This window comes from Anolis carolinensis, unplaced genomic scaffold, assembly GCF_035594765.1.
Source record: "Anolis carolinensis isolate JA03-04 unplaced genomic scaffold, rAnoCar3.1.pri scaffold_9, whole genome shotgun sequence".
Lineage (NCBI taxonomy): Eukaryota > Metazoa > Chordata > Lepidosauria > Squamata > Dactyloidae > Anolis > Anolis carolinensis.
This window is the reverse complement of record NW_026943820.1, coordinates 18,558,132-18,582,517: the sequence shown is the minus strand read 5'-3', so window position 1 is coordinate 18,582,517 and position 24,386 is coordinate 18,558,132. Positions and strand designations below refer to the sequence as shown.

At 41.2% G+C, this 24,386-nt stretch overlaps 1 protein-coding gene and 1 long non-coding RNA gene across 3 annotated transcripts in view; one reads left to right on the top strand and one right to left on the bottom strand.

Moving 5' to 3' along the window:
- Positions 1-315: 315 nt before the first annotated feature.
- Positions 316-24,386, top strand: part of ranbp10 (RAN binding protein 10) — a 42,260-nt gene continuing 18,189 nt past the window's right edge. The window contains exons 1-4 of one of the 2 annotated variants that reach the window (XM_003225355.4): positions 316-577; positions 3,910-4,021; positions 16,121-16,173; positions 21,561-21,728. In XM_003225355.4, coding sequence (XP_003225403.1) covers positions 346-577; positions 3,910-4,021; positions 16,121-16,173; positions 21,561-21,728 — 565 coding nt within the window. In that variant the 5' untranslated portion in view covers positions 316-345. Of the gene's footprint in view, positions 578-3,909; positions 4,022-16,120; positions 16,174-21,560; positions 21,729-24,386 lie in introns of those variants that run through there. The other variant, XM_016996219.2, reaches the window with a different exon arrangement.
- LOC134293692 (uncharacterized) lies at positions 17,968-21,562 on the bottom strand. The gene is made up of 3 exons (XR_010000655.1): positions 21,265-21,562; positions 19,930-20,061; positions 17,968-18,301 (listed from the first exon to the last, which is right to left on the bottom strand). It is a non-coding gene; the product is annotated as an uncharacterized LOC134293692 (long non-coding RNA).

The following is a 24,386-nucleotide window of genomic DNA, read 5'->3' as shown; positions in this document are numbered from 1 at the left end:
CTATGCCTGCCCTATAGCCACGCTTCTTCCTTCTCCCCAGGCGAAAAACCTCCTCCACTCGCCTGCTTCGGCCACAGACTTCTGAGGAGACTGGGTTGCTGTGAGTTTTCTGAGGGGACTGTTTGTTTCGGCGTGCGTCGTGACGTGTTGCGTTAGCCCTCTCTCGCGCGGTACCCTTCGGGACTTGTAGTCCAGCGCCGCTCGAGACGCGCTGGGCGCCAATAGGCGAGCGAACCCGCTTTCCCAGAGTGCCTTTCGGCCCCATTGTGGCCGAGCCCGCCTCCCATTGGCCAGTCGGGGAGACGAGTTTTGCTTCTCTCCTGCTGACACAACAGTGGATCCAAGATGGCGGACGTGGGTGCCACCAGCTTCCCAGGGGGAGACTCGGGCTTGGCCCCTCCGCCGCCCCCGCCGCCCTCGCCGCTGGCCCCGGAGGAGCAGGAGCTGAGCCAGCGCCTCCGCCGCCTCTACCCCGCCGTCAACCTGGCCGAGACGCCGCTCCCGCGCGCCTGGAGCCCCAAGGACAAGTACAACTACATCGGCCTCTCCCAGGGCAACCTGCGCGTTCACTACAAAGGTAGGGCGGAGAGGGAGGGAGGGAGAGAGACGGGAAGGAGCCTCGAAGTGTCGCCCTTCTTTGGGGAAGAACGCAGCCGGGTCGCCATAGTGACGGTGCGGGGATGTTGGGCTTGAGGTGGGGAGAAGGAGAGGAGCCTGCTGCGGGGCCTTGGTCACTTGCCATTAAGAGCCCGGGCTGTTGTATCCCAGAACGAGAACACCTCTGTACTTAACCACCACACCAGTCCAGTAAATCTAGGATAGACTACTGCACCGCGCTCTATGTGGGGTTGCCTTTGAAGACTGTTCGGAGGCTTCAAATAGTCCAAACAGAGGTAGCCAGGTTAATAATTGGGGCGACGTACAGGGAGCACACAACTCCCGTGTTGCGTCAGTTCCATTGGCTGCCAGTTAGATACCTAGCACAATTCAAAGTGCTGGCTTGGGCCTATAAAGCCCTAAACGGCCCCGGCCCAGTTTACCTGTCCGAACGCATCTCCTGCTATGAACCACCACGGAGATTAAGATTTTCCAGGGAGGCCCTGCTTTATTTATTTTTATTTATTTACAGTATTTATATTCCACCCTTCTCACCCCGAAGGGGACTCAGGGAGGATCACATTACACATATAAGGCAAACATTCAATGCCTTAACATAGCACACACTAGCAGCCTTTAAGAAAGACCTGAAAACATGACTCTTCCGCTGTGCTTTTGGAGAGTAATTGCTACATATATCCCTTTTTGCTGTTCTCCTCCAATATCTGTCCTCCAGATTGCCCCACCACTCTATAACCCTGTTCTCTGTGGTTTTTACTCTTACTTCCTTTCTCACCCCGAGTTTTATCTTAGTGTTCATGTGGCCCGCCCTGGTTTTATTGTTCTACTGTTCTTTTGATTTTGTTTACTGTAATGTGTGTGTGTGTGTATATATATATATATATAGTATTGTTTAATGTGTTATGATTTCTTGTTTTATTTATATTTTGTTATATTGTATCGTTCTGGGCATGGCCCCATGTAAGCTGCCCCGAGTCCCCGTTGGGGAGATGGTGGCGGGGTATAAATAAAGATTATTATTATTTATTATAGAACAAAGACAAGACAAATGCGGTGCTCCGAGCTGGCCTCGAACTCATGACCTCTTGGTCAGAGTGATTTGTTGCAGCTGGCTGCAACTGGTTGCTCAACAGCCTGCGCCACAGCCCGGCCCCCTTTCAGTCTCACCGAATAACATAAAATAACAGCGTACAAGGATGTACATAAAACACCTCAATCAAAATGAAATAACTAATAGAAACACAACAATAAATTGTAGTCAATAAACCAACAATAAATTGGTTACCTTTAAAGCCAATAATAATAATAATAATAATAATAATAATTTTATTTCTTACCCGCCTTTTCCTGGGGCTTGAGGTAAGTTACAACATGATAAAAAACACGAACAATGCAAAAATTTAACAAATATATATTTCTATAAAAGATGCACATTAAAACTGCATTTCTATAAAATGTATATTAAAGTACACAAAAAAGACATCAAACAAAGGACATGAGTTTAAGATTCTTAGTTAAAAACTGTCTGGGTAGGCCTGCCAGAAGAGATGTGTCTTTTGATGATTTTTAAATTTAGCTGATTTAGCTGTCGGAGCTTTACCAGCAGGTCATTCTAAAGTCTTCAGGCTGCCGATGAAAAGGTCCTCTGAGTGGTGGTCACCAGTCAGATTCTGGGAGGCTGGAGCAGAGGCTCCCCAGAGGACCTAAGGGTTCGTGGTGGATTGTACAGGAGAAAGTGATCCTGAAGGTAACCTGGACCCAAACCATGCACCCAACACCTTGTATTTTTCCTGGAAACTAATTGACAGCCAGGGGAGTGACATTAGGATAGGTGTAATGTGCTCACTCCTAGATGTTCTTGTAACCAATTAGGCTGCGGTATTTTGAACCAACTGAAGTTTCCAAACTTGGTACAAAGATAGCCCAATGTAATGCGCATTGCAGAAGTTCAACCTTAAGGTTACCAGTGCATGGGTGCACGGTCTTTCATGGTTTGAGTCCAAGTTGCCTACAGAATTGCATTCTCCTGCACAATCCATGGCCCTTTAGGGAGATGCTTTCTCCAACCAGCCAGAACATTTTCATTGGCTTCAACAGAAGACTGTGGAATGACCTGCTGGAAGAGCTACAAAAGCTAAACAAGCTGTCTAAATTTAAGACCTAATTAAAGATCCATCTTTCCCGGCAGGCCTACCGAGTCAACTGTCAATTATGAGTTTTGGACTTGTACTCTGTGGCTGCTGTGTATTGATCTTTCTACCATGTGTTTTGGTATCCAGGGCTGTCAAACTCATTTTCATCGAGATCCATATTAACCTTATAGTTGCCTTCAAAGGGCCATTGAATCCATTGATGGAGAATCCTTGGATACAGAGAGATTCAGTCTATATCCAGATAGTGGTCAGTCTCTTTAGTTTTTAACCAGTTTGGGTCCTCAGATGTTGTTGAACAACAACTCACATCACTTTTGAATATCCGCCATGTGGACTGGGGATAATAGGAATTCAGACCAATGACATTTGTGGCTCTGAGGTTGGGGAAAGGTTAGAGGGCATTTTAACGTCAGACATCAAATAAAAAACCCACTATTCTGACTAAACAGGACAAACTGCAGCCATATCACAACTCCCATCAGCTCTGATAAAGATGTCTATTGAAGAATACAGGTGTTTTAGTCTGGCATATGAAAGGGCCACATAAAATGACATTACAGGCTGAATTCAGGCTGTGGGCATTGAGTTTGACGCAGGTGCTTTATCTTATTTGTTGAATTATGAAGCGTTGCTCTTTTTTGAGAGCTGTGAGGAAACGTTGTGAGGCCTGTGCAAGAGCTGAAAGTTTGTTTTGGTTTATACCCAGCTTGATTTGGGTTTATACCATTGCTTCTTTCTTCCCATGGAAACTGCAATAGCTTGTCTGTTGGTCATCAGATTGGGGTCAGTGTTTTCTCTCTTTTCTTTACAAAGAGAGAGGCAGTGTAGGGGCCCATTATTTTAAGCAGAGAAGCATCTATTTCTGCATTTCCATGGGAAATTATTCTTGTTCTTGCTCTTTCCTTTTCTAGTCTGATAACTCATGGAGAAATACTGTATTTCTTCAGTTCTAATATGCACTTTTCCCTATATAAACATCTCAAGTAATGGGCTGCATCTTAGAATTGCAGGTGTAACATATATATATTTTGATGGTGTTGCTGAAATTAAGGTACATCTTAGAACTGATAGTATCTTACAATTGATGAAATGTGATAAAAGGGTTTGTGTTCTCAAACACCCTTTTCTTTTTTTCCAGGACATGGGAAAAATCACAAGGATGCTGCCTCAGTCAGGGCTACTCATCCCATTCCTGCAGCCTGTGGTATTTATTATTTTGAAGTGAAGATAGTCAGTAAAGGGAGAGATGGGTAAGTACGTGCTTTTAGTCCACCTTTGGCAATTTCCTTGTTTTGTTTTCCAGGAAGTTTGCTCCAGTGCTTGCACTTAAACTAGGCTGGGAAGTTTCGGCAAGTTTGATCTAAGGCAAAGCATTGTTGATCTCTATAGCTTAGCCTATTGTTTCAGTTTAATTTTAAAATAGAGACTGACAGTTTAAATTTGAAACACATATACGTGTTTCTCTGGGTTTCAGTTGGTAAAATACAACTTAGGATTCCTATTCAGCTCTAGTTCAAATTTTAAAAAACCAGTTTGACTTCCTGTCATCAAATGCCAACCTAGTAATCTATATTGAGATGAAGCATCCTTATAATGTTGCCCTCTTTGCTGGCTGTTGTGTAATTATACCAAGCTTACATGTCAACATTCCAGTGTGGCTTGTTTAGTGTGTTGAGAAGGAAATCAAACATGACAGTGTCTATAGGAGAAAAATCACCCACAGAACTGAGTGTAACTGAGCTGTTATTTATTTATTGTAGTTCCCTGCTACTAGTTTCTCAAAACAAATGATAGAGGTAGCTTGTGCTTGGTGCTTCTGCAGACAAGAGTGTCGATGATCAGTAAAATGTATCAGATAGTGAGAACTGCATATCCATATTCCTCAGTCCATAGGAGAAAGATTGCAGTTTGATCATCCTTGTGAAAAGATTTTGATTAATCTTATTGTCTCCAAACTTCTTATTTTAGCGTGAGTGATTTTGATAATGACTAGACTAGAAATTTGGTATTTATGCTGACCTATTGGAGTAAAAGTGGGGGTTTTGAGAGAAGAAAACTTTGAGTGTTAAAAGAAGGCCATATATAGAACTCATCTGACATCCATACAATGAAGAGCAGTTGTTAACTCTGATATCTTTACTTGGTTGGATTATATTTTGATGAAGTTATGGTTTTGATTATGGTAATATTATTGAATAAATCTCTAAAGCAAATAACTTGATCTTTAAAATATTTGAAAGCCATATTTTTGGTTTGATGCTTTAAATTGGCAGCTCAGTGGCAGGTATACAGGCAATGGTAAGATCTGTGGGTGGACACAGGTGATAGTGGCACGGAGGCTGTCAGTTCCTGTTTTATATCTTCTGAAATCTTTTGAATATTTTTGTTCTGTAGTATAGATAAAGCTGTTTGGCAAAGTGCTCTTAGTGGGTTTGGCAACTTCTGGCTAGTGTCTTCTCTGCCTGTTAGGTTACTCACTTCCCTGGGATGATTCACTTCAGTTGCCTCGAGGAAAAACAAAATTGTGAATTGTGCTGTCACTCTCCTCACTCGTATTGCTTTTTGGATGCTTTGAGAAGACAAATGAATTGAAGTGCAGAACTGACACTGAATCTCTTGAACAGGCCATGACAAGTGCCCAGCAGTACTGACTCTTAATTCTCAATTAGGCTCTTTTTGGAAAAACAGTAGTAAATACAATAACAATCTTCTGTTTTTCCTGCATTCAAAACACAGATGTGAAATTCCTAGGTAGATGTCACTGAGAGATTTGTTGATCATTTGTGGAAAAGTAGAGAGTACTGTTCAGAAACTGAGATGCTTGATCTTGGAACAACAACTAATTGCTGTTTATACTCTTGATTTAAATTCCTGGTTTAAACTGGATCCATTTATTAATTTCACCAGGCAAACAAAATATGGGTTATTGATAGTTATCCTCCATGTTGGAATGTACTTCATGTCATCACTTCACAAGATTCTGGAAAACATGTAATAAAGCATAAATTCCTGTGGCACATAGTCTATTTATGTTCAGAAATCACTTGTTTTGCTTATATATACTCATGTTTATTCATCCTTTTAACTGGGCAACTAAAATCAGAAGCCACTGTACTTTTGTGTGAAATGTTGGTTCCATACCTTCGGGGAATTAGTCATTCCTCTTGACAATATTTCATGTTCGTGATGAAATATTTTTCCCTCATTGGTCAATTAATCCAAATCATCTCAGATTTAAACAAGCCAGAGTCTCTAATATTGCTAATGGAGTAAAATAGCTTTTCTGTGTGATATCATAATTCATGTACTTGTCTTTGTGATGTACTAACTAAATGGGTCAAGGAAATTCCTATGAAGAACTTCCTGATGGTAAGCGGGCAGTAAAACAGACTACTACAGAAATTTTATTTATTGAAATACAAAAATGTTTTTCAATATCTGGCATGGTCAACATTGCTACCCCAAATATTTTTTCTTTACTGAAAGCGTATAAACAATGGTTAGATGATCCGCTGTCATGGATGTTCTAGTTGTGCATTCCTGCCTGCACTGAACTAAATGCATTTGGTGTTTCTTCCAATTATGTGATTCAGTAGTCTTGAACTAACTCAGGTTTACTCTCCAATAACGTTAAATTCTTATAGAATCATAGAATCATAGAATAGTAGAGTTGGAAGAGATCTCATGGGCCATCCAGTCCAAATTTATGGCAAATATCTTTGCATATGTCCAATGAGCAGAGGTTGAATTTTAACTATTTCTCACAAATGGTCTGATACAAGAGAGAAGAATAGATAAATCTGTTATCATTTAACTCTGACAGGTGTATTCAGGAAATGTTCAAAAAGTGTTAGTATAATAAATATGGGCACTATGAGTCTTGCTATAGAGATCATATTTTAGGGCAGCTTAACTAAAGCATATGCATGTAATATTATTTTTCTTTCCTAATAATTATCTATGTAATTTCCTTTGCAACGTAGAAAGAATATTTGTTTTAATATAAAAAGGAGAAACATTCAGTTTGTTGTCAACATGGGAACATAAATAATGGTTGATATTTGTAGTATGAGGACAATTTCCCGAAGTGGGGGTTTGTGTTGTTTCCTCAGTGAGACCATCAAAGGCCACATTCCCCATTTTTTCCCCACCTAAAAATGGGGGGGGGGGGAGTATTTTTTCTTCCAAATAGTTCGGTCCCCTAGGCCCTTCAAACCACTAGACTATTTGCTGTTATTTTGCCATATTTGTGAGTTTTTGACACACCTGTTCCCCTAACATACCAGGCTTGTTGGAGGCATTGTTAGCCATTTCCACCCAATTTTTGGTGTTTAGGAAGCATATGGAAATTTGTAGGGTTGAACGATAGCCTTGTGGGAGGGGGACACATGCAGGTTACTGTAGTACTTCAAAGAATGAGGGCTAAAATCCAGCTAAAATTGAGACAGCATGCCTTTAAAAAGAAAAGTAACAATTTTTAGAGATGCCATTCCCGTGTTAAATGGATTTTTAGGAATTATATTCATCACTTCATTTGACATATGTTTTAAAATAAGGTATTGTTCAGGATAGCCTGAGGACCTCACTTAGTATTTCTTTGAAATGTAATGAATAATTGTTGTGACTGCGCCTTCGGGGATTGTGATGTCTCATGGGCCTTGTAGTCCCGTTCCTAGTGCTATTGTGGCAGACGAGGAGGAAAACATGGGATTTCCACCGGTTCAGCTTGAATCGGAGCCTCTCCACCTGGAGGATGTTTGTCCTCAGGAAGTTAACCAAACAAGCCTTGGGCAGAATTCTCCCCCGTTTTCCTGAAAGGACAATTATAATAGAGATAGAGGAGTCAGGGAGGCTAATCGCCGGAGTCTCAGAATCGCTGCCAAACAACTAGCTGATTAGGTCTGCTTCCCTTGGGAAATTCTAAGGAGTCATGCATCTGGACAGAGTTGGGTCTCGCTTCTTGTTCTCCAGGGAAAGTGTTCTGTTGGCGGGAAAACAAGACCCTATATAGGGGTTTTGCCGCAAGGGGAACCTTGCGGAGTCAATTGATCAGCTTGAGAGAGAGATCGTGTGTGGACTTCGTATTCCTTGTTCCCTGCTTCCCGGATCTAGTTTCAAGTCTTGCCTTGTCTCACGTTTTGCCACGGACCTTGTTTCATGCTTCAAGTTGCCACGTTTCAAGTCTTTGATCCAGCCAAGAATCAAGCTTATGTTCCAGCCTTGTTGTCAAGCTTCAATGGACTATAAGACCTTGTCATCTCCCCACACTATTGCTTGGCAAAGTGTGTGTTTCGGTTAATGGATTATAACTTTGAACTCTAATATCTTATATTGGACATTATTTTCCTGGACTATATTTGGCCTTTCCTGAAAGGTCTGCTTCTGAACTATATTCTTCACTTGTTTTTATTGACTTTATATAATTCCTTAATAAAGATATTAGATAGAATCTGGTCTCTGCGCATGGTTATTGGTGCTCTGCAGCCTGGGTCCTGACAGGGATTATGGTTGATGGGGATGGAATTCGAAGAGGAAGAAAAAACCCTCGTAATGAGGGTTCACTGGAGGAGTTGCGCAGGAAGCGACTTAGAGAGCTATATGGGGGATCTTCTGAGGAAGATTCAGATGGGGAGATGGATGCTGAGGAACAGGTGGTGGCTGGGGAAGCGGGCACTGAATGGGCACAGCCACCGGAGATGTCTGGGGATTTTGGGTCTATGGATATTTCTGAACCTGGGGTTTCTGCAGGAGCTGATCCCAATTGGGATGCTTGGAGAAGGGAGGATGGTTCTTTAAGTGTTCATGGGGCTAAGTGTGGGCAGGATGATTGGGACTCCGACGAATTGCTAGGTACTCCAGATCCACGAGCTCTAGCTGTGTGGAGCTCAGACTCTGAGTAGATTTGGGACACCTGGTGTTTGGGTGTGAGTGTTTGGTCACCCAGGAGGAAGGGGAATAAAATGGGAATGTTTGGCCACTGCACTTTGCGTTTGGCAAGGTGTTGCTGAGGCGCCATTGGGATCTCTGTGTTTCCATGAAGACTGGACTTGGACTATGATTTGAATCTGCTGTTATCACCTAGCTTGGCTCTTGCTGTGTCTTATCGTGGACCTGTTTTGGATGACTGCACCCTCTTCAGACCTTGGATCAGAATTTGACCTTGCTACTGCCTTCGCCCTGTGATTGATGACTACTATCGGCTTTTGACTCCTGGCTTGCTCTTTGGACACCGCTGTTATCTCCTGACCTTGGAATCCCGGACGACGTCTTTTCACCATCCTTTTGGAGTCTTCGGCTTTATCCACATTGTGGAAGCAGTCTACTGCATTCTTAGTTTGTTTGTTTCCTGACCAATTTGGTGTTTTCTTTTGGGAACTGTTCCTTTGAAAACTACAGAGCCGGCTAGCAGGGCTTGGACTCAGAAAGTGCAGTTTGCACTAAGTTTGTTTAGCTTTGTTTTTACCTGCTTGTGTTGCTGAATTACATTTTTGTTTGAACTGCTCTTGAAGCACTGATAGTGAAGTGTTTCAAGGTTTTGTTTCTGTGTTAACATTACTTTTTGGCTTATCTGCTGAATAAACTCTATTTTTGTTCGCTAATTGGCGTCTGACTCTTGACAATAATGCCAAGGGCAAACTTAGAAAATAATAACAGGTACCAGTATTCTGTAGATTAATTTCTTAAGCAAGAAAAGTCTCTAAGGAGTTTGGTCTTTATAGCTGAAAACCTGTCTTCTGAACTTCAATGGTGGATGATTATGGAATGAGCTTTACAGAATAATGGGTTCATGCCAGCAAAGTGCCCACTATCTGCAACGTACAAATCAATATATACCACAGTGCTTATTTCAAATTTGGTGACAGGAGACAGTTGATTTGATAATAATGAACTTATTTTTAAGCACTATGTATGTCTTTTCATGCAATAATCGTAAAACTGGTATGTTTATTTTCTGGGTTGTGGGGTGGTTTTTTAAAAGTAGGAACACATAAAAGTTCATATAAAGTTCTAGCATTGTCATATAAATAGGTATTTGCAATTATTGTTTAGCTTTCTAATTTTACTAAGTGCTTTACTAGTGTTGCTGTGGTTGCCTTGTCAAGTCTGTTAGTGATAATCTCTCAATGGAAAGAGTAAAAACTTTCTATCACAAACCCTGTCCCGTGGTATTCTTGGGAGTGAGATAGCTTAATAAGACTTCTATATAAAGCTGTGTGGCACAGCATGACTGGATAGTTTTCTTAGTTTGTTGTACCTAGAAATAGCCTTGTGCTAAGGGAGTGTTTATGCCAGTCTGTGAGAACTGCTATTCTTTAGAAGAGGGTGAGCTATTAATATTATGATCTGTGTAACTGTCACAACTCATGCTTCATTTCTGCAATGTTTATAAAGTGCTTGGATTCTTTCATATGAACGACTTATATTTATAAAATACTTTGAAACCGTGGTTGTATAAAACAAGGGTTGGGATGTGTTCCATCTCCTCGTGGCTAATAGAGATTGGTGTTGGTACTCATTGGGCAACGTTTTAATTTTTCTCACATTGAGAGAGAGCAGCAGTTACTGTGTCTTGGCACCCAGGTCTTTGGCAATCTCCATGTGTGAGATGCTAACATATAAAGAAAGAATTTCCTATTGTGGGTGGAAACCATTTCTTTTTTACTGCCACAGCACGCATTGGAACTCAATGGCCTAAATCTAATTGCTCGACCCTATTGGAATAGATCTATTGAAACCATAGGGTTTATGTTAGTGTTGATTTACCATTCAACAATGTTTAAGCAGAGGGCTACATGGTCCCTCAGACTGTTGGGGGGCCGGACTATAGTTTTAAAAACTCACAAATGAATTCGTATGCATACTGCATGTATCTTATTTGTAGTGCACAAAAACATAAAAGAGCAATACAATATTTAAAGTGAAGAACAATTTTAACTAACATAAACTTACCAGTATTTCATTGGGAAGTGTGGTCCTATTTTTGGCTGATGAGATAGACAAGTTAATTAGGATTGTTATTGTATGTCTTCAAGTTGTTTCAGACTTAGGGCGACCTAAAGTCTAAAAGTTTAGGGTGGGAGTAAATTACCTTGGAGGACCGCATCTGGCCTGCAGGCCTTCGTATGGGGACCCCTGGTCTAGTAATTGGATTGGGACCATCCAGATATGTAAGAATTGTTTTCATTAAAAAACAGTAATGAGACAGTTACAGTAACAATGATTGGCTGTTGTGCTCTCTTCTTTAGAAGCTGATATATTTATTCCCATATAGGTCATTAAATTGATAAGCTTAATATCAATTTCATGACCTACTATTTGCAGCACTGCTGTTCTCTTTCCTGACAATTTGTCAGATATTCTTACCATGTTAAACAAACTCAATAAAGACTCTTATTCTTGACAAGGGGGTCCTATTTGAAAAGACTAGTTGTGTGTGAAATAACATACATGTGTATCCTTCCTTCTTGATTAACGTTGGGATTTTAAAAGAGTACTAATCAGCACTGCAAAAAGATTTGTCACCTCTTACGGTAATACAATGGAAAAGACATACTTCTCCAGAAAAATTAGCATGAAAATGTTGACAAAATGGAAAGATAGCAAAACAAGGAAAAAATAAAAAGCCTTTGAGAATATTCATTTTGGCTGTTTAGAAATAACTTCTCTTTAAGGGGTTTCATATAAAATTTGGACTCGTGCCTCCACAATTCATTGAGCTTCAGGCCTTGTGACTGTTTCTTTCATATTTAAGACCCCAAGCAAATGACATGTTATTACTATTCTGATCAAAAATATCACCAATCCTAAATGTATGACTTGTATTTTTTATTTTTTATTCTATTGCAATGAGATGTACATATGTTCTGAGTGTTCTATGCTTCTTGCGCTGAATTGAGCATCTCAACTTTTTATTTTACCGGACTCTCAGTCTTTTAAAGCAGTATTTGGTATTTAAAGCAAATATCTTGTGTGGCCTGTTTGGGTAGTTTGTGTTTTTGTCTCTGTTTTCTAAGCAATGTATTAAAGCAATCACTTGGGCCCTGTAGTATAAACAAGTCACCTAAGAACTTAATAGGCTATTGATATATATTTCAAAACTGATCTCAGAGCATAATCCTAAGCACACTTACTGCTGTACACAGCGAGATTGATGTCTGAGGAAACGGGAACAGGACTGTTATGCCTATTGTTACAGAACTTCATGTTAGCCAGAGTAATATAATTACCAGTAGTTAGACTAGCTTTTCTGTAGGATCCCCTACATGAGCTTTTCTGTCAGGATCCCCTACATGAGAATTACAATACAAACCCCATATCCACAGGATCAGTACTGCCATAGCTGCTGCAGTTGGCCATTGTCGTTCCTCGCGCTTTCCTCAAGTAAGGCAGCAAGGGAGCCAGCATCAGTACCCGATCCTTCCTTCCCTTCTAGCAATGCTTGGCAAACTCCCAGTGCACCCCTTCCATCCTCACCAGTCACGAGATAAGTAAGATAGGGGTCTCACTCCTCATTACCGCTATTGCTTCCAGTCACCTGCTTGGTACAGTAGCCAACCAAATATATCATCCAAAGAAGGAGCCTCCACCACACTCCGGGGCAGAGAGTTCCACTGCCAAACAGCTCTCGCAGTGAGGAAGTTCTTCCTAATATTCAGGTGGAATCACCTTTCCTGTAGTTTGAAGCCATTATTCTGCGTCCTAGTCTGCAGGACAGCAGCAAACAAGCTTGCTCCCTCCTCCCTATGACTTCCCCTCACGTATTTGTACATGGCTATCATGTCTCCTCTCAGCCTTCTCTTCTGTGGGCTAAACATGCCCAGCTCTTTAAGCCGCTCCTCATAGGGCTTGTTCTCCAGACCCTTGATCATTTTATTCACCCTCCTCTGGATGCTTTCCAGCTTGTCAACATCTCCCTTCAACTGCGGTGCCCAAAATTGGACACAGTATTCCAGGTGTGGTCTGACCAAGGCAGAATAGAGGGGTAGCATGACTTCCCTGGATCTAGACGCTATACTCCTATTTATGCAGGCCAGAATCCCATAGGCTTTTTTCGCTGTTGCATCACATTGTAGGCTCATGTTTAACTTGTTGTCCACGAGGACTCCAAGATCTTTTTCACACATACTGCTGTCGAGCCCCGCATCCCCCATTCTGTATCTTTGCATTTCATTTTTTCTACTGAAGTGAAGTATCTTGCATTTGTCCCTGTTGAACTTCATTTTGTTAGTTTCGGCCCATCTCTCTAATCTGTCAAGATCGTTTTGAATTCTGCTCCTGTCTTCTGGAGTGTTAGCTTTCCCTCCCAGTTTGGTGTCGCCTGCAAACTTGATGATCGTGCCTTCTAACCCTTCGTCTAAGTCGTTAATAAAGATGTTGAACAGAACCGGACCCAGGACGGTTCCAGGATGAAGAAGACACATTAGTCAGCACTCTTTGGATTTGTTCGCTTAACCAATTACAGATCCACCTAACTGTAGTTTTGCCTAGCTCACATTTGACTAGCTTGTTTGTGTCAGGACCCAGGCTGCAGAGCACCAATAACCATACACAGAGGCCAGAATCTATCTAATATCTTTATTGAAGGAATATATAAAGTTAATAAAAACAAGTGTAGAAAATAGTCCAGAAGTAGACCTTTCAGGAAAGGGCAAAATTAGTCCAAAGAAGCAATGTCCAATATGAAATATTAAGGTCCAAAGTTGTAATCCAATAACCGAAACACTCACTTTGCCAAGCAAAGTGAGGGGAGATGACAAGGTCCTTTAGTCCATGAAACTAGAGCGAGGCTAGGAAGCAACTTGGTTCTTGGAAAAACAAGGCTTGGTTCAAGGCAACAAGAAAACGAGGAACAAGAACAAGATCCGTGGTAATTACTTGGCAAGGTCCGGGAAACAAGGCAAGGCTGAGTCCTGGAAAGCAAGGCAAGATCCGTGGGGCAAACAAGGCTGAAAACGAAGGCTTGGAATCAGGAACAAAGGCTTGGAAGCGGGAGTAGCTGTCCACACACGCTACTCCGGTAGCTGACGAATTGACTCCGCAAGATCCCTTTGTGGGTAAAACACCTAAATAGGGTCCCGTTTTCCCGCCAAAGAGCAGTTCTCTGGAGAACCAGAAACGAAAGCTATTCTCTGAGTCCAGATGCATGACTCCTTAAAGTTTCCCATGGAAAGCAGGCTTAATCAGCTGAATGCTTAGCAGCTATCCTAGCACTCCTGCGAGACGCCTGTTCGACTCCCCTCTGTTGTTTACAAAAATCATGGCGAGAAAACGGGGGAGATTTTGGCTCAGGGCTTGTTTGACAGACTTCTGGAATACAAACCTCCTGCAGGTGCAAAGGCTCCATTTCTGGCTGAGATAGTTCCTTTTCTGGCTGAAGTGGTGGAAAACCCAAGTTTTCCTCTTCATCTGTCACAACAGCACTAGGAACAGGACTACATGGCCCATGAACCATCACAGTTTGCCAGAAGGTCATGGGGGACCTTGTCGAAGGCCTTACTGAAATCCAGATAGGCTACATCCACGACATTCCCCGCATCTACCTAGCTTGTAACTCTTATAAAAAAAGAGGTCAGATTAGTCTGGCATGATTTGTTTTTGGTAAATCCGTGTTGACTATTAGCAATGACTGCATTTGTTTCTAAGTGTTTGCAGACCACTTCCTTAATGATCTTTTCCAGAATCTTGCCTGGTATCGACGTGAGGCTAACCGGACAGTAATTGTTTGGATCGTCCTTTTCCCCCTTCTTGAAGATAGGGACCACATTCGCCCTCCTCCAAACTGCTGGGACTTCTCCTGTTCTCCAAGAACTCTAAAAAATGATTGCTAGTGGTTCCGAAATAACTTCCGCTAGTTCCTTCAGTGCTCTTGGGTGTAGTTGATCCGGCCCTGGAGACTTGAATTCATTTAGAGCGGCCAGGCCAGGTGTTCCTGGATGACTTGTTTCCCTATTGGGCTTGCCACCTCCACCTCTGGTTTGTGCTTTCTGACTGAGAAAGAAGACGGACATTCTTTCCTCAGCCAAGACAGGCCCAGGGGTTCTGACTTCACAGTGATAAATAATGCACTCTCACATATAAGAAGCAAAGGAAGGAAGGCCAGGGAGCGAGCCAGCTGCTCAGTTATTGCTACCTTTACATTCAGTCACCTTGGGAGATGCGATTGAGCAGCCACCCTCTAAGCTGGCTGGCTGGCCTTCCTCCTTGCCCTGTGACCAATGAGGATGAAGGGGACATATGGGGAGCTCTTCAAGCCCTGCTGGGAGAGAGGGACGAAGGAGGACTAGAAGGCTGCCTGTTTGCATCTGTTCACCTTGTGAGCATCAATAGAACAACTGGCTGGCCTTCCTTGCTTTTCTTCTTCCTTATGAGAGTGTAGTGCTAGAAGGTCTGTGCAAAACGGGGGGGCGGGGGGGGGGGCGGTGCAGATCCCCAACTTACGTGTTTAGCAATCAGTGCAGATAGGGTTTGTTTTCAATCACGACCTTTTGTAAACCCCTATCTCGCTCTCACAGAATTCTCCATAGACTCCCTCGTTTAGAAGCCCTGGTCTAAAATGGGCAGGGAATTAAATGTAAGATTAAAATTTAAAACATAGCTCCACTTTTGAAGACCTTTTGGAGCAAGGACTTACATGTCTATGGCAAAACATTCTTTGCAGTGGCACTTGGAAACTACCCATTCCTTTTCCTAGACTTGAACCATCAGTAGAACCACAAAGCTTTACAGTCAAACATTACAGCATAAAAATGCTAACAGCTATGTAAGCCCTGGGTGGCAGTAACAGAGATCACTCCTGCTAGTTAGAGATAATTCAAACGATCTATCTGGCAGACAGTGCAGCTTGCTTAGTCACTGAAGAAGGATGTATCTTGTGTGCTGATGAAGACAAATCGCCCATGCAGGGCTTCTGTAAAGGTGCATTTTCCAGATTGGTGTGTGATGATTCTAAATTGAGGTGTAACAGAGCCAAGTTTAAGATGAATTGTGCTTGTCATTGAACAGAATTCTTAGGCAATTCTGACACACAGATTTTTTATATCTGAATGCTTAGAAGCAACTAACAAAATTAGAAATTGTTTGCATACTCAATAGTTTAAGGACATGTTGTATGTTGTTATTTTGCTTTTTAAAGAAAGCAAGCAGGTTAGTGACTATCCCAGTTGCTGCCTGGCCAGGTGCCCAAGGCATTTCTGTTTGACTCTGGAGGGAATCTGACCACAAGTTCCACTTACTAATAACTTTGACTTTCTTCTGTTTATATTTGCTTCCAGTATGGAAGAGCAGCACTATGTGGTGTTACTTGATTGATTCCCTGTTTGATAAACTAACAGAATTCTGTTTGTTTGAAGGTACATGGGGATAGGACTCTCGGCCCAAGGTGTCAACATGAACAGACTTCCTGGTGAGTCACTGTTAAGAATTGTTGGAGCTGTCTCCATGCTGTACTTATCATCATTACACTGATGTCATGCAATTCTCAGGGCAGGGGAAGGAAAATCTGCCTGCCATATATGGATTCTGGGGCTGCGTATTGTTGGAGAAATCTTTTCTGAGCCAAAATTTAGTTTCCATAACTAGATCTGATCTTCTTGTCTTGTTGCAGTAAATGTGATGCTTTTGAGCCTAAGGATATGTGGAAATTGCTCCAAAAACAAATTGTCTTGAATGTTATAAGTTTTAGCCTTTTTCTTTGTTGATACTTGAACTTGAAACTTTTGGTTTTTTTTACTGTTATTCTTGTAAACTAGGAGTGAGGGGTTACATAGCCATTATATAGCTTCCAGCATTCATTCTCATATGCTGATTAGTAGTGTCCGGAATTGCAGTTCAACAACAGCTGCAATACTATCGTGAACCATCTACCTATTTCATCTGAAACATGCGATGTGTCTTTTGTTATAGTTTAGTTTTGTTCAACTACGGACTGTCACCTAATCTGTTGAAAGGTGAATGCAGTATTTAGTACAGATAGGTATCCTAGTATCGTTTCTGTTTCCATCTAAGTCATGTGAAGGCTGATTTCTTCTTCAAAATGTTTCAGGACTAGGCATGTCCCTGACCTAGCATTCCCCAGATGCTATGGCTTACAATTCCCAGCAGCTGAAGCTGGTTCAGTGAGGAAATGCAGAGGTTGTATTCCAAAACAATCTGAGGGTACTATTCTCAGGTTCATTTTATCTGGGTCTTTTCTCCATGATGATAATGGAACTAGACATTGGGATTTGTGTGAAGAAGATGTTGTGAAGATAGCACTTCCATATTATTAGGCTTTTAATACTGTCTTTCAAAATTATGCTGAACAATAATACCCCATCACTGAACAGTCAAACTAATGATTAGTCGCAACACCTGGCTAGCATTCAGACAGTTTGGGAGTTGTAGCACAAAATATCTGGAGAGCACTAGGGTGGGAAATGGTGTTTTAAGTACTGTCTGTATAGTCACCTCCTTTCTACCACAACAGAAATTCCCTGGTCAGAGAATTTATTCCCAGCCACTTTAGGTAGTGATAGAAAGCAGCAATTGTACCCATTGTGAATTGGATTTTGAAGGAGACCGACTCTATATTTTATCTCTAAAAATGTACTGCTGGTTTATTTATCAAATTATGTATCCTGTTTTCCTGGTACTGATTTGAAAATGAGAGCAATTCAGGATCCAGAGGACATTGGTGGATAGGTGGTTCAAGATAACTTCCAAAAGGGTGTGGTGGTCAAGCAGGCCCAGAAAGTGCTGGGGATTCCTTGCTGAGTTGTCATATGGGTGTTCACTGCAGAAACTACTGTTGCAAATGTCTGGTGTTGTTCATCTTTCTTAAATTAGATGATTGCAAGCTTGTGGCTTTCAGAATGAAGTAGGTCACTCTATGTCTTTTCACTCTGAATTAAGAAGGGAGAAGTTGTTTTTAGATGGATATGTTTGGTGTATATCCTCTGAGTCATTCTAGACAAAGATGTTGACAATACTTGGGGTAGTATGACAGATCAAAAATATATGCTTATATTATCATGTGCCTGGGCAAGATTATTAGAAGCTATACGTAGACTCTACGAGATTTTGGAGTGGTGTTTTGCAGTTCATTTTTTTTAAGCAAGAAGGAAACCTTTTTCCTTTTGCCAAGATGACATAACTGTAGAACTGCTCTGGGATTTGCCGCTTGTAAAAGAGAAATAACATCACTCAAGCTGCCATATGGTATGCCAAATTCCGCTTTTCATTACATAGATTTAACCATACATAAACTAGCTTCAGCGTAAGCAGATGGAATTTAATTCCTCAGGGGAAATCCAGGAGATGAATTGTTGCTTAGGGAACACAAAGCAATTTCCTCATGGTTTTGGATTTATATTGCCAGGACTCTTTGTTCTGAACGTGTAGCATGGGGTTATTTGGGTAGCTTTCCTCATGGAGTGGGATCTGGCTTCTTTACTCACCCATGAGTGCCTGTGGAACAGCGAAATATATTTAGTCCATGATGATCTGTCTGTGTTTAGTGTAATATGATGCTTCAGTTCCTCCTTGACTGTAATCTATGGTTTACATTAAAAGGGAAAGAGAGATGGAAAAAAATTGTCTGTAGCATGGAACCAAACATAAACTTTCTGGAAGCTTGACAACAGCTAGTTTTGTAACTACAAGGGACTTCTATTAAAGCAAAGAGGCCTTTTCTGCAGCCACTGAAATATATCCTTTCAGGATCCATCAACCTTCCAATGGGATGCAAGTACTTATGTATTCCGGATATGTTTCTTGGCAGGCAGCAAGAATCAAAAAAGTGCTGAAGGCACCAGAGGAAACTAGCAGTTATTTCATCTCACTTAGACATTTTTCTCTCTCCTTAAAAACACGTGCTTAATGACACTTTTGTGCACTTTCTCTCTCTTTCCTTGTTTCTCAAACACATACCAGGTAGACATAGAATGAGAAGAAAGGAAGAAAAACTGAGATCTTGTGCTATGTTAGCACCTGCCTATTAGGAAAAAAAAAATACATTCCAGCATCTCCCTAAGAGTGGCCATGCTGTCTGGAGAAAAGTAAACTTATAGTCTAGCCCCCCCCCCCCCCTTAAAACAATGTTCTTACAAAAGCTCTTCTATTTCATGTGCTTGTTTCTCCCACGGCTGGTCTTTCTTTAGCAAAAGCATGCAATCTGCGTTTGAAGCTAAGCCATAAACCATGGTTAGGGATGTTGCAAAACGATGGAATGCATGTGTAGCATGCTCTCATGGTAGTATCTCTTGTTTAAATTCTGGGTCAGTTTCTATATGAACATTTATATCTTGAATTTACAGCTGCCTTAAGTTGAAAGTTGTTGACGCTTGTATGCATGAAATTCTCTGGCTGCTATATCTGATCTCTAGCAAAATGTTCAGATTCTTTTTTGAACCTCATCTACTGGACAAAAATGTATAACTCGGTGCTGCTTTTATGTTACTGCTTTCACATTTCATTTGAGGTACCATAGATTTTACTGTTTCTTTTGAGGTACCATAGATTTTGCTGTTGATGTCTTATTTACACATCTACTATGAGGAGTTTTAGGGGACCACCATAAGGTAAGGTTTCTCATCATGTATAAACCTTCCATCTGCAGACATGACTAAAAAACCATTCTCATAATGCTCCATTGCTGGGCAACATTTTGTTTCAGTGAAGCATTCCAAGCATTGGTAGCTTTAGGAGGAATTCTTGTAGGGTATATATGTAGAGGGCCCCTCATCTTGTCTGTATAAGACTTAAGGCGCTTTTTATAGAATGTGTGGCAGTCAGTAAACCTTGCTTGATGCAGAATATCTTGTGTGTGTATGTCTTCAAGTTGCCTTTCAATGTAGGACAACCCATGAATTTCATAGAGTTTTTTTCGGTAAGCTAGATGTTTTTGCCTGTTCCTTTGTCTGAAAAATAAACTATCGTACTTGGTGTTCATAGACAATCTCCTATCCCAGTACTAACCAGGACTGATCCTGCTTAGCTTTCAAGATCAGATAGGATCTGGTGTCTTTAGGCCCTCTGAGAATATCTTGAATCCAGTCAAAATAGCAAGTTCTTTAAATAGAATTGTAAAGGCATTCCTGGTTTTTATCTCAAGCATTGTGCTCAAAAATAATCCATGTTAAGTGTTAGGGAAGGTAAATTTTGTTTGTTTTACTAGTCATACCTTGTGCAATGAATGTTGGTTTGATAAAGATAAGCACGTTTCTTCGCCTGGACTGGATGGCCCGTGTGGTTTCTTCCAACTCTCCAATGGAATTTGTCAGGTGACGCTCAACTGAACCTCATCTGTTGCAATCTGTCATGATTGTACATTGATTCTGCATTTTATTCCTAGAAATCAATTCACTTTAGGACATATCATTTCCTGATAGTGTGCTGAATTAATCATTTTCATATGCTTAGGACCACAGTTGAGAGAAACTGTTTTAGGCTCTTTAGAACAATCACAATACAGAAAGTGGCAGCTAGAATATGTCATATTCATATGTGTATACAATTCCTCCCAAACCTGGAACATTCAGTAGATTATTCTTTCAGCTTTTATATGGCCATTGAAATCCACAAGCATGTGGACAACTTCAACAGAAAGGAAGAAACCATGAAAATGAACAAAATCTAGCTACCAGTATTAAAAAACTCAAAAATCAGAACAGTAAATAAAAAGCAATACTCTGAAAACAGAGGATTTCCAGACATGAATCAACCAAGGGCAGTTAACGACTCTAAACAAAGGATGCCCCAGAGGCAGGAAGAAGACAGCAGATAAGCTTTTCAATGCTAATTAAAGTGATTAACTACACAACATTCACACTGACCTCTCTCACCCTAGACTTTCCACAGATATATATTAACCTCTTTGCTTAGTTTTCTCCATACCTCACAACCTCTGAGGATGCCTGCCATAGATGTGGGCGAAACGTCAGGAGAGAATGCTTCTGGAACATGGCCACACAGCCCGAAAGACATACAACAACCCCGGAAGGGAAATTGTTATACAAAAAAGCCAATACAACAGTAATATATATTAGCCACATTATACCAAGAAGCAGGGTGATAACTGAATAAGAGGTGTCAGAGATTGCTTACTTCATGTACTTTTTCTAATCCAATCAGAACAGTCTATTTGACAATTATTGCTTTAAAGTGAAATAAGGAAAATCAAAATGCTTCTTGTTTACAGTGGGGGATTACTTTCAAAATTATGTTCATATTGTTAATAAGGAGGTGTTAATAGCTCCCTTTTTCTTTATTAATGCTCTCAGTAGATTTTGAGTTAATGCCATCATAGAGATGTACATTCAATTTGTAGACGCCCCCAATGCCATTTCTATATAATTGTAATTCTTTACCAGAAATAATTCTGTGTATATTTCCCTGATTTTGTATTCAGTTGATATCCTCAGATATATTTAATTTTTATGTGACTAGAACCTGCATATACATCCTGAAAATTGTAATCAAGTATTTGATAAAAAGCATTTCAGCAGCTGTGACTAACCTTTTTCTTCCAAAATGTTAAACACTGTAAGACATTGTTTTTGGCATATCTTCCAGAGTTTGCTTGAGTCTATGAGAGTTTATTAGATGTCACTCTCCTGTGTTTCAGCAATCTTCTATCTACCAATAATACTCTAAAATGTTATCTGCAACTGTATATAGCTGTGCCTTTTAAGAGGGTATCCTGTGACATTGTACTAGTAGTATGCATTTCCTGTTTTTGCATTCCACTATTCTTGTCCCTGCTTTCATCACATTCATCCTTTCAACTTGCCCTTGATGTTCTGTCCTCTTTAGGTTGGGATAAGCATTCCTATGGCTACCACGGTGATGATGGACACTCCTTCTGCTCATCAGGGACAGGGCAGCCCTATGGCCCCACGTTCACTACTGGCGATGTGATTGGCTGTTGTGTGAATCTCATCAACAATACCTGCTTTTACACAAAGAATGGTCACAGCCTAGGTAAGCAAGCTGACATTTGCCTCATCTGACTTTTCCTATTTCAAACTGGGCAACTGTCCAACTTCCTAGTTCCAGCTTTAGTTTGCAGTTAAGGGTAAACATTCTGCAATGAAACAAAAACAAGGGAGAATAAAGTAGCATGTTTACTTGTACTTACAGTAGTAAGTGTGCATAATTTGTGTATCTTAAATTGATGGGCAGTCCAAGGACCAGTTCTGTGAGTCAATCATTCAGCAGAATATTATCCTGAAATCAAGCCTGAAGTCAGATCTAAAGAGATGTGTGATACATAATATTTAGATTCCTGTAATGCTGATACGTCTCCACACAAGGTTGTGCCCAGGTAAATTACCCAGGATGATGGGCAAGGGGTGTAGTTCAAGGGGAAATTTTCCAGCAAATATCTCACCAACCTCAAGCAAGATGGAATTGTACAGTGGCATAAACTCCCAAGATAGCCAGTTCCTCCCTAACCCAGGTTGCTTTTATCAGCCAAAATGAGCAAGATTCTAGTGCACAAGTCGAAGGTCTCATTTGTCCATAGCGTCTGTCCATATCTTTGGCATAGACAACCTGAAAAATATCCGGTTAGAGAAAAAAAGGGGGCACAGTTGTGTCACTGAACCTGTTATCAGATATGACAGACAAGTCAGCACAGATACAGTTTTATCTGCTGGGGTCATGCAAACTGATCACAACGGGTTACAGGTTTCTTGATATTCTTGATTTTTTCTGAGAATGATAGACTTTTTTTAAAAAGCTGACAGTACAAAAAAAAAATCCCAACAAAACCCAACAGCCCCACACCCTCAGTGATGCAGAACAATTTTTCCTTCACTGTTGCCATAAGTAAGCTTTAAGATTCCATAGGCTTTCTAGCTCATATTCTGTTTTGTAAGTCGTCTCTGTGCCTGAAGGTTTTAGAAATGGGCTTAAAGAAACAGCAGCCCATACTGATCCTATATGTTTACTAACACTTACATATGGCGAATACTTTTTCTGTTGCTTCAGAGATGCCTTGTAAATATCTGACACTTGAAAAATATGGGCCTTTACCTGACAGATAGATTCTAACATCCCTCCATTAATATTATATTTTGCATTGGTAAGATATTAAGCAAAATCTGTGATCTAGAAGCAGAGCTAGTCTTGTTAGGAAGCAGGATTAAATGTTCTGATTCAGGTTGCGTCATGACGGAAGGATAATTAAAGACTAGAACTGGTTAGGCCAGTGCAGAGGGTATGGAGCTAGATTTTGCCCTTGCATTCCATTATGGTTGTTCATCCAGCCCCAGAGAATCATAGAGTTGGAAGAAGCCATGAGGGCCATATATTGCAAGTCTCTGCCATGTAGGAACACACAATCAAAGCCCTCCTGACATACTGCCATCCAGTCTTTGTTTAAAAACCTCCAGGGGATACCTCACCATATTCTAAGGCACTTTCTCAACCAGACAGGATGTAGAAAGACTTTCTTGTGTTTCCACGGGGGAGAGCAGTCTTAGAAGGTTAGCCTTATTCCAGCCTACTGCTAGAATAAGACAAAACAGGTTGTGTTTTGGAAATCTTTCCACTCATCGCTGCAGTCACCCCAGTTCCTCTTTTTTCTTTATTGTGCAAACCTATTGGTTCTGGTGTAAAAAAAAAAGTGTTCCCTTTCCTTAACTTGAATCTTATGTAACTGGGCCTATCACCCTTACCTGGCCCTTCCACCCTTCCTTGTTTTCTGGGAGCATAGAGTCAGAGCAAAACAAGTAAAAGGATGCCGAAGTCAGAGAAGGGAACTCCCAGTTTGAGGATAAAACCCCACTCCCCATGAACTAATGAGGGGCAGGAACTCAGGAAACATGCCTAACAGGATGAGCCCCACTGTAGAAGCACAGGAGCAGCCAGGAAAAGGGAAAACTCTGCAAGTAGTCATGCCTTCGTGCCACTATCCCCCATCACAAAACAGACCAGGGACCGAGGAGGCTGGCCATAACAGGGATGCACATGAGACCATGAGTAATGGGACCTCATGCCTGAGTAGCTAGGACCTCTCCCCAGAACTTGCAGTCTGGATCTGGGTTATTATTACTTAGGTAGAATAGAATTTCTGTGCAGGCCACACAAGATCTTCATTCCTTTGTTGAAGTTCAAGTGTATGGAAGCCATTGAACACCTATTGAGATGGGGGCAATCGAGCCTGTGCCACCCTCACAGAGAGTTTATGAGATGTCGCTATCCTATATCTCACGCCCATGGAAAATGGAAAGCCACCCTGAATCTCAGGGTTATGAACCGATTCATCAGGAAGCATTGCTTCGATGTGGAAATGCTGAAGCACATCCTAGAGGCAATTCGGTCAAGGGACCTCATTTCTGTCTCCACTTCCTGATACAGCCACACTGCCTTGTTTAAAGAAGATAGCACTTGCATTATATTGTTGTTGTCCCCCCTTTGTCCTGTCATCAGAATGAAAGATACTCACCAAAATGAATAGTGGCCCTGGTAGAACACTAGCAGAAGATAAGTCTGCAGCCCTAACCATATCTCAAGGACTTGCTGGTCCACTCCGGTCCACGTGCCAAGGGCAGCAGGATGTGGGGGAGGGTCTTTGACTCCTGGAAGCAGCATGGCTTACAAGTGAAACTAAACAAGCCATTTCGGATTAACACC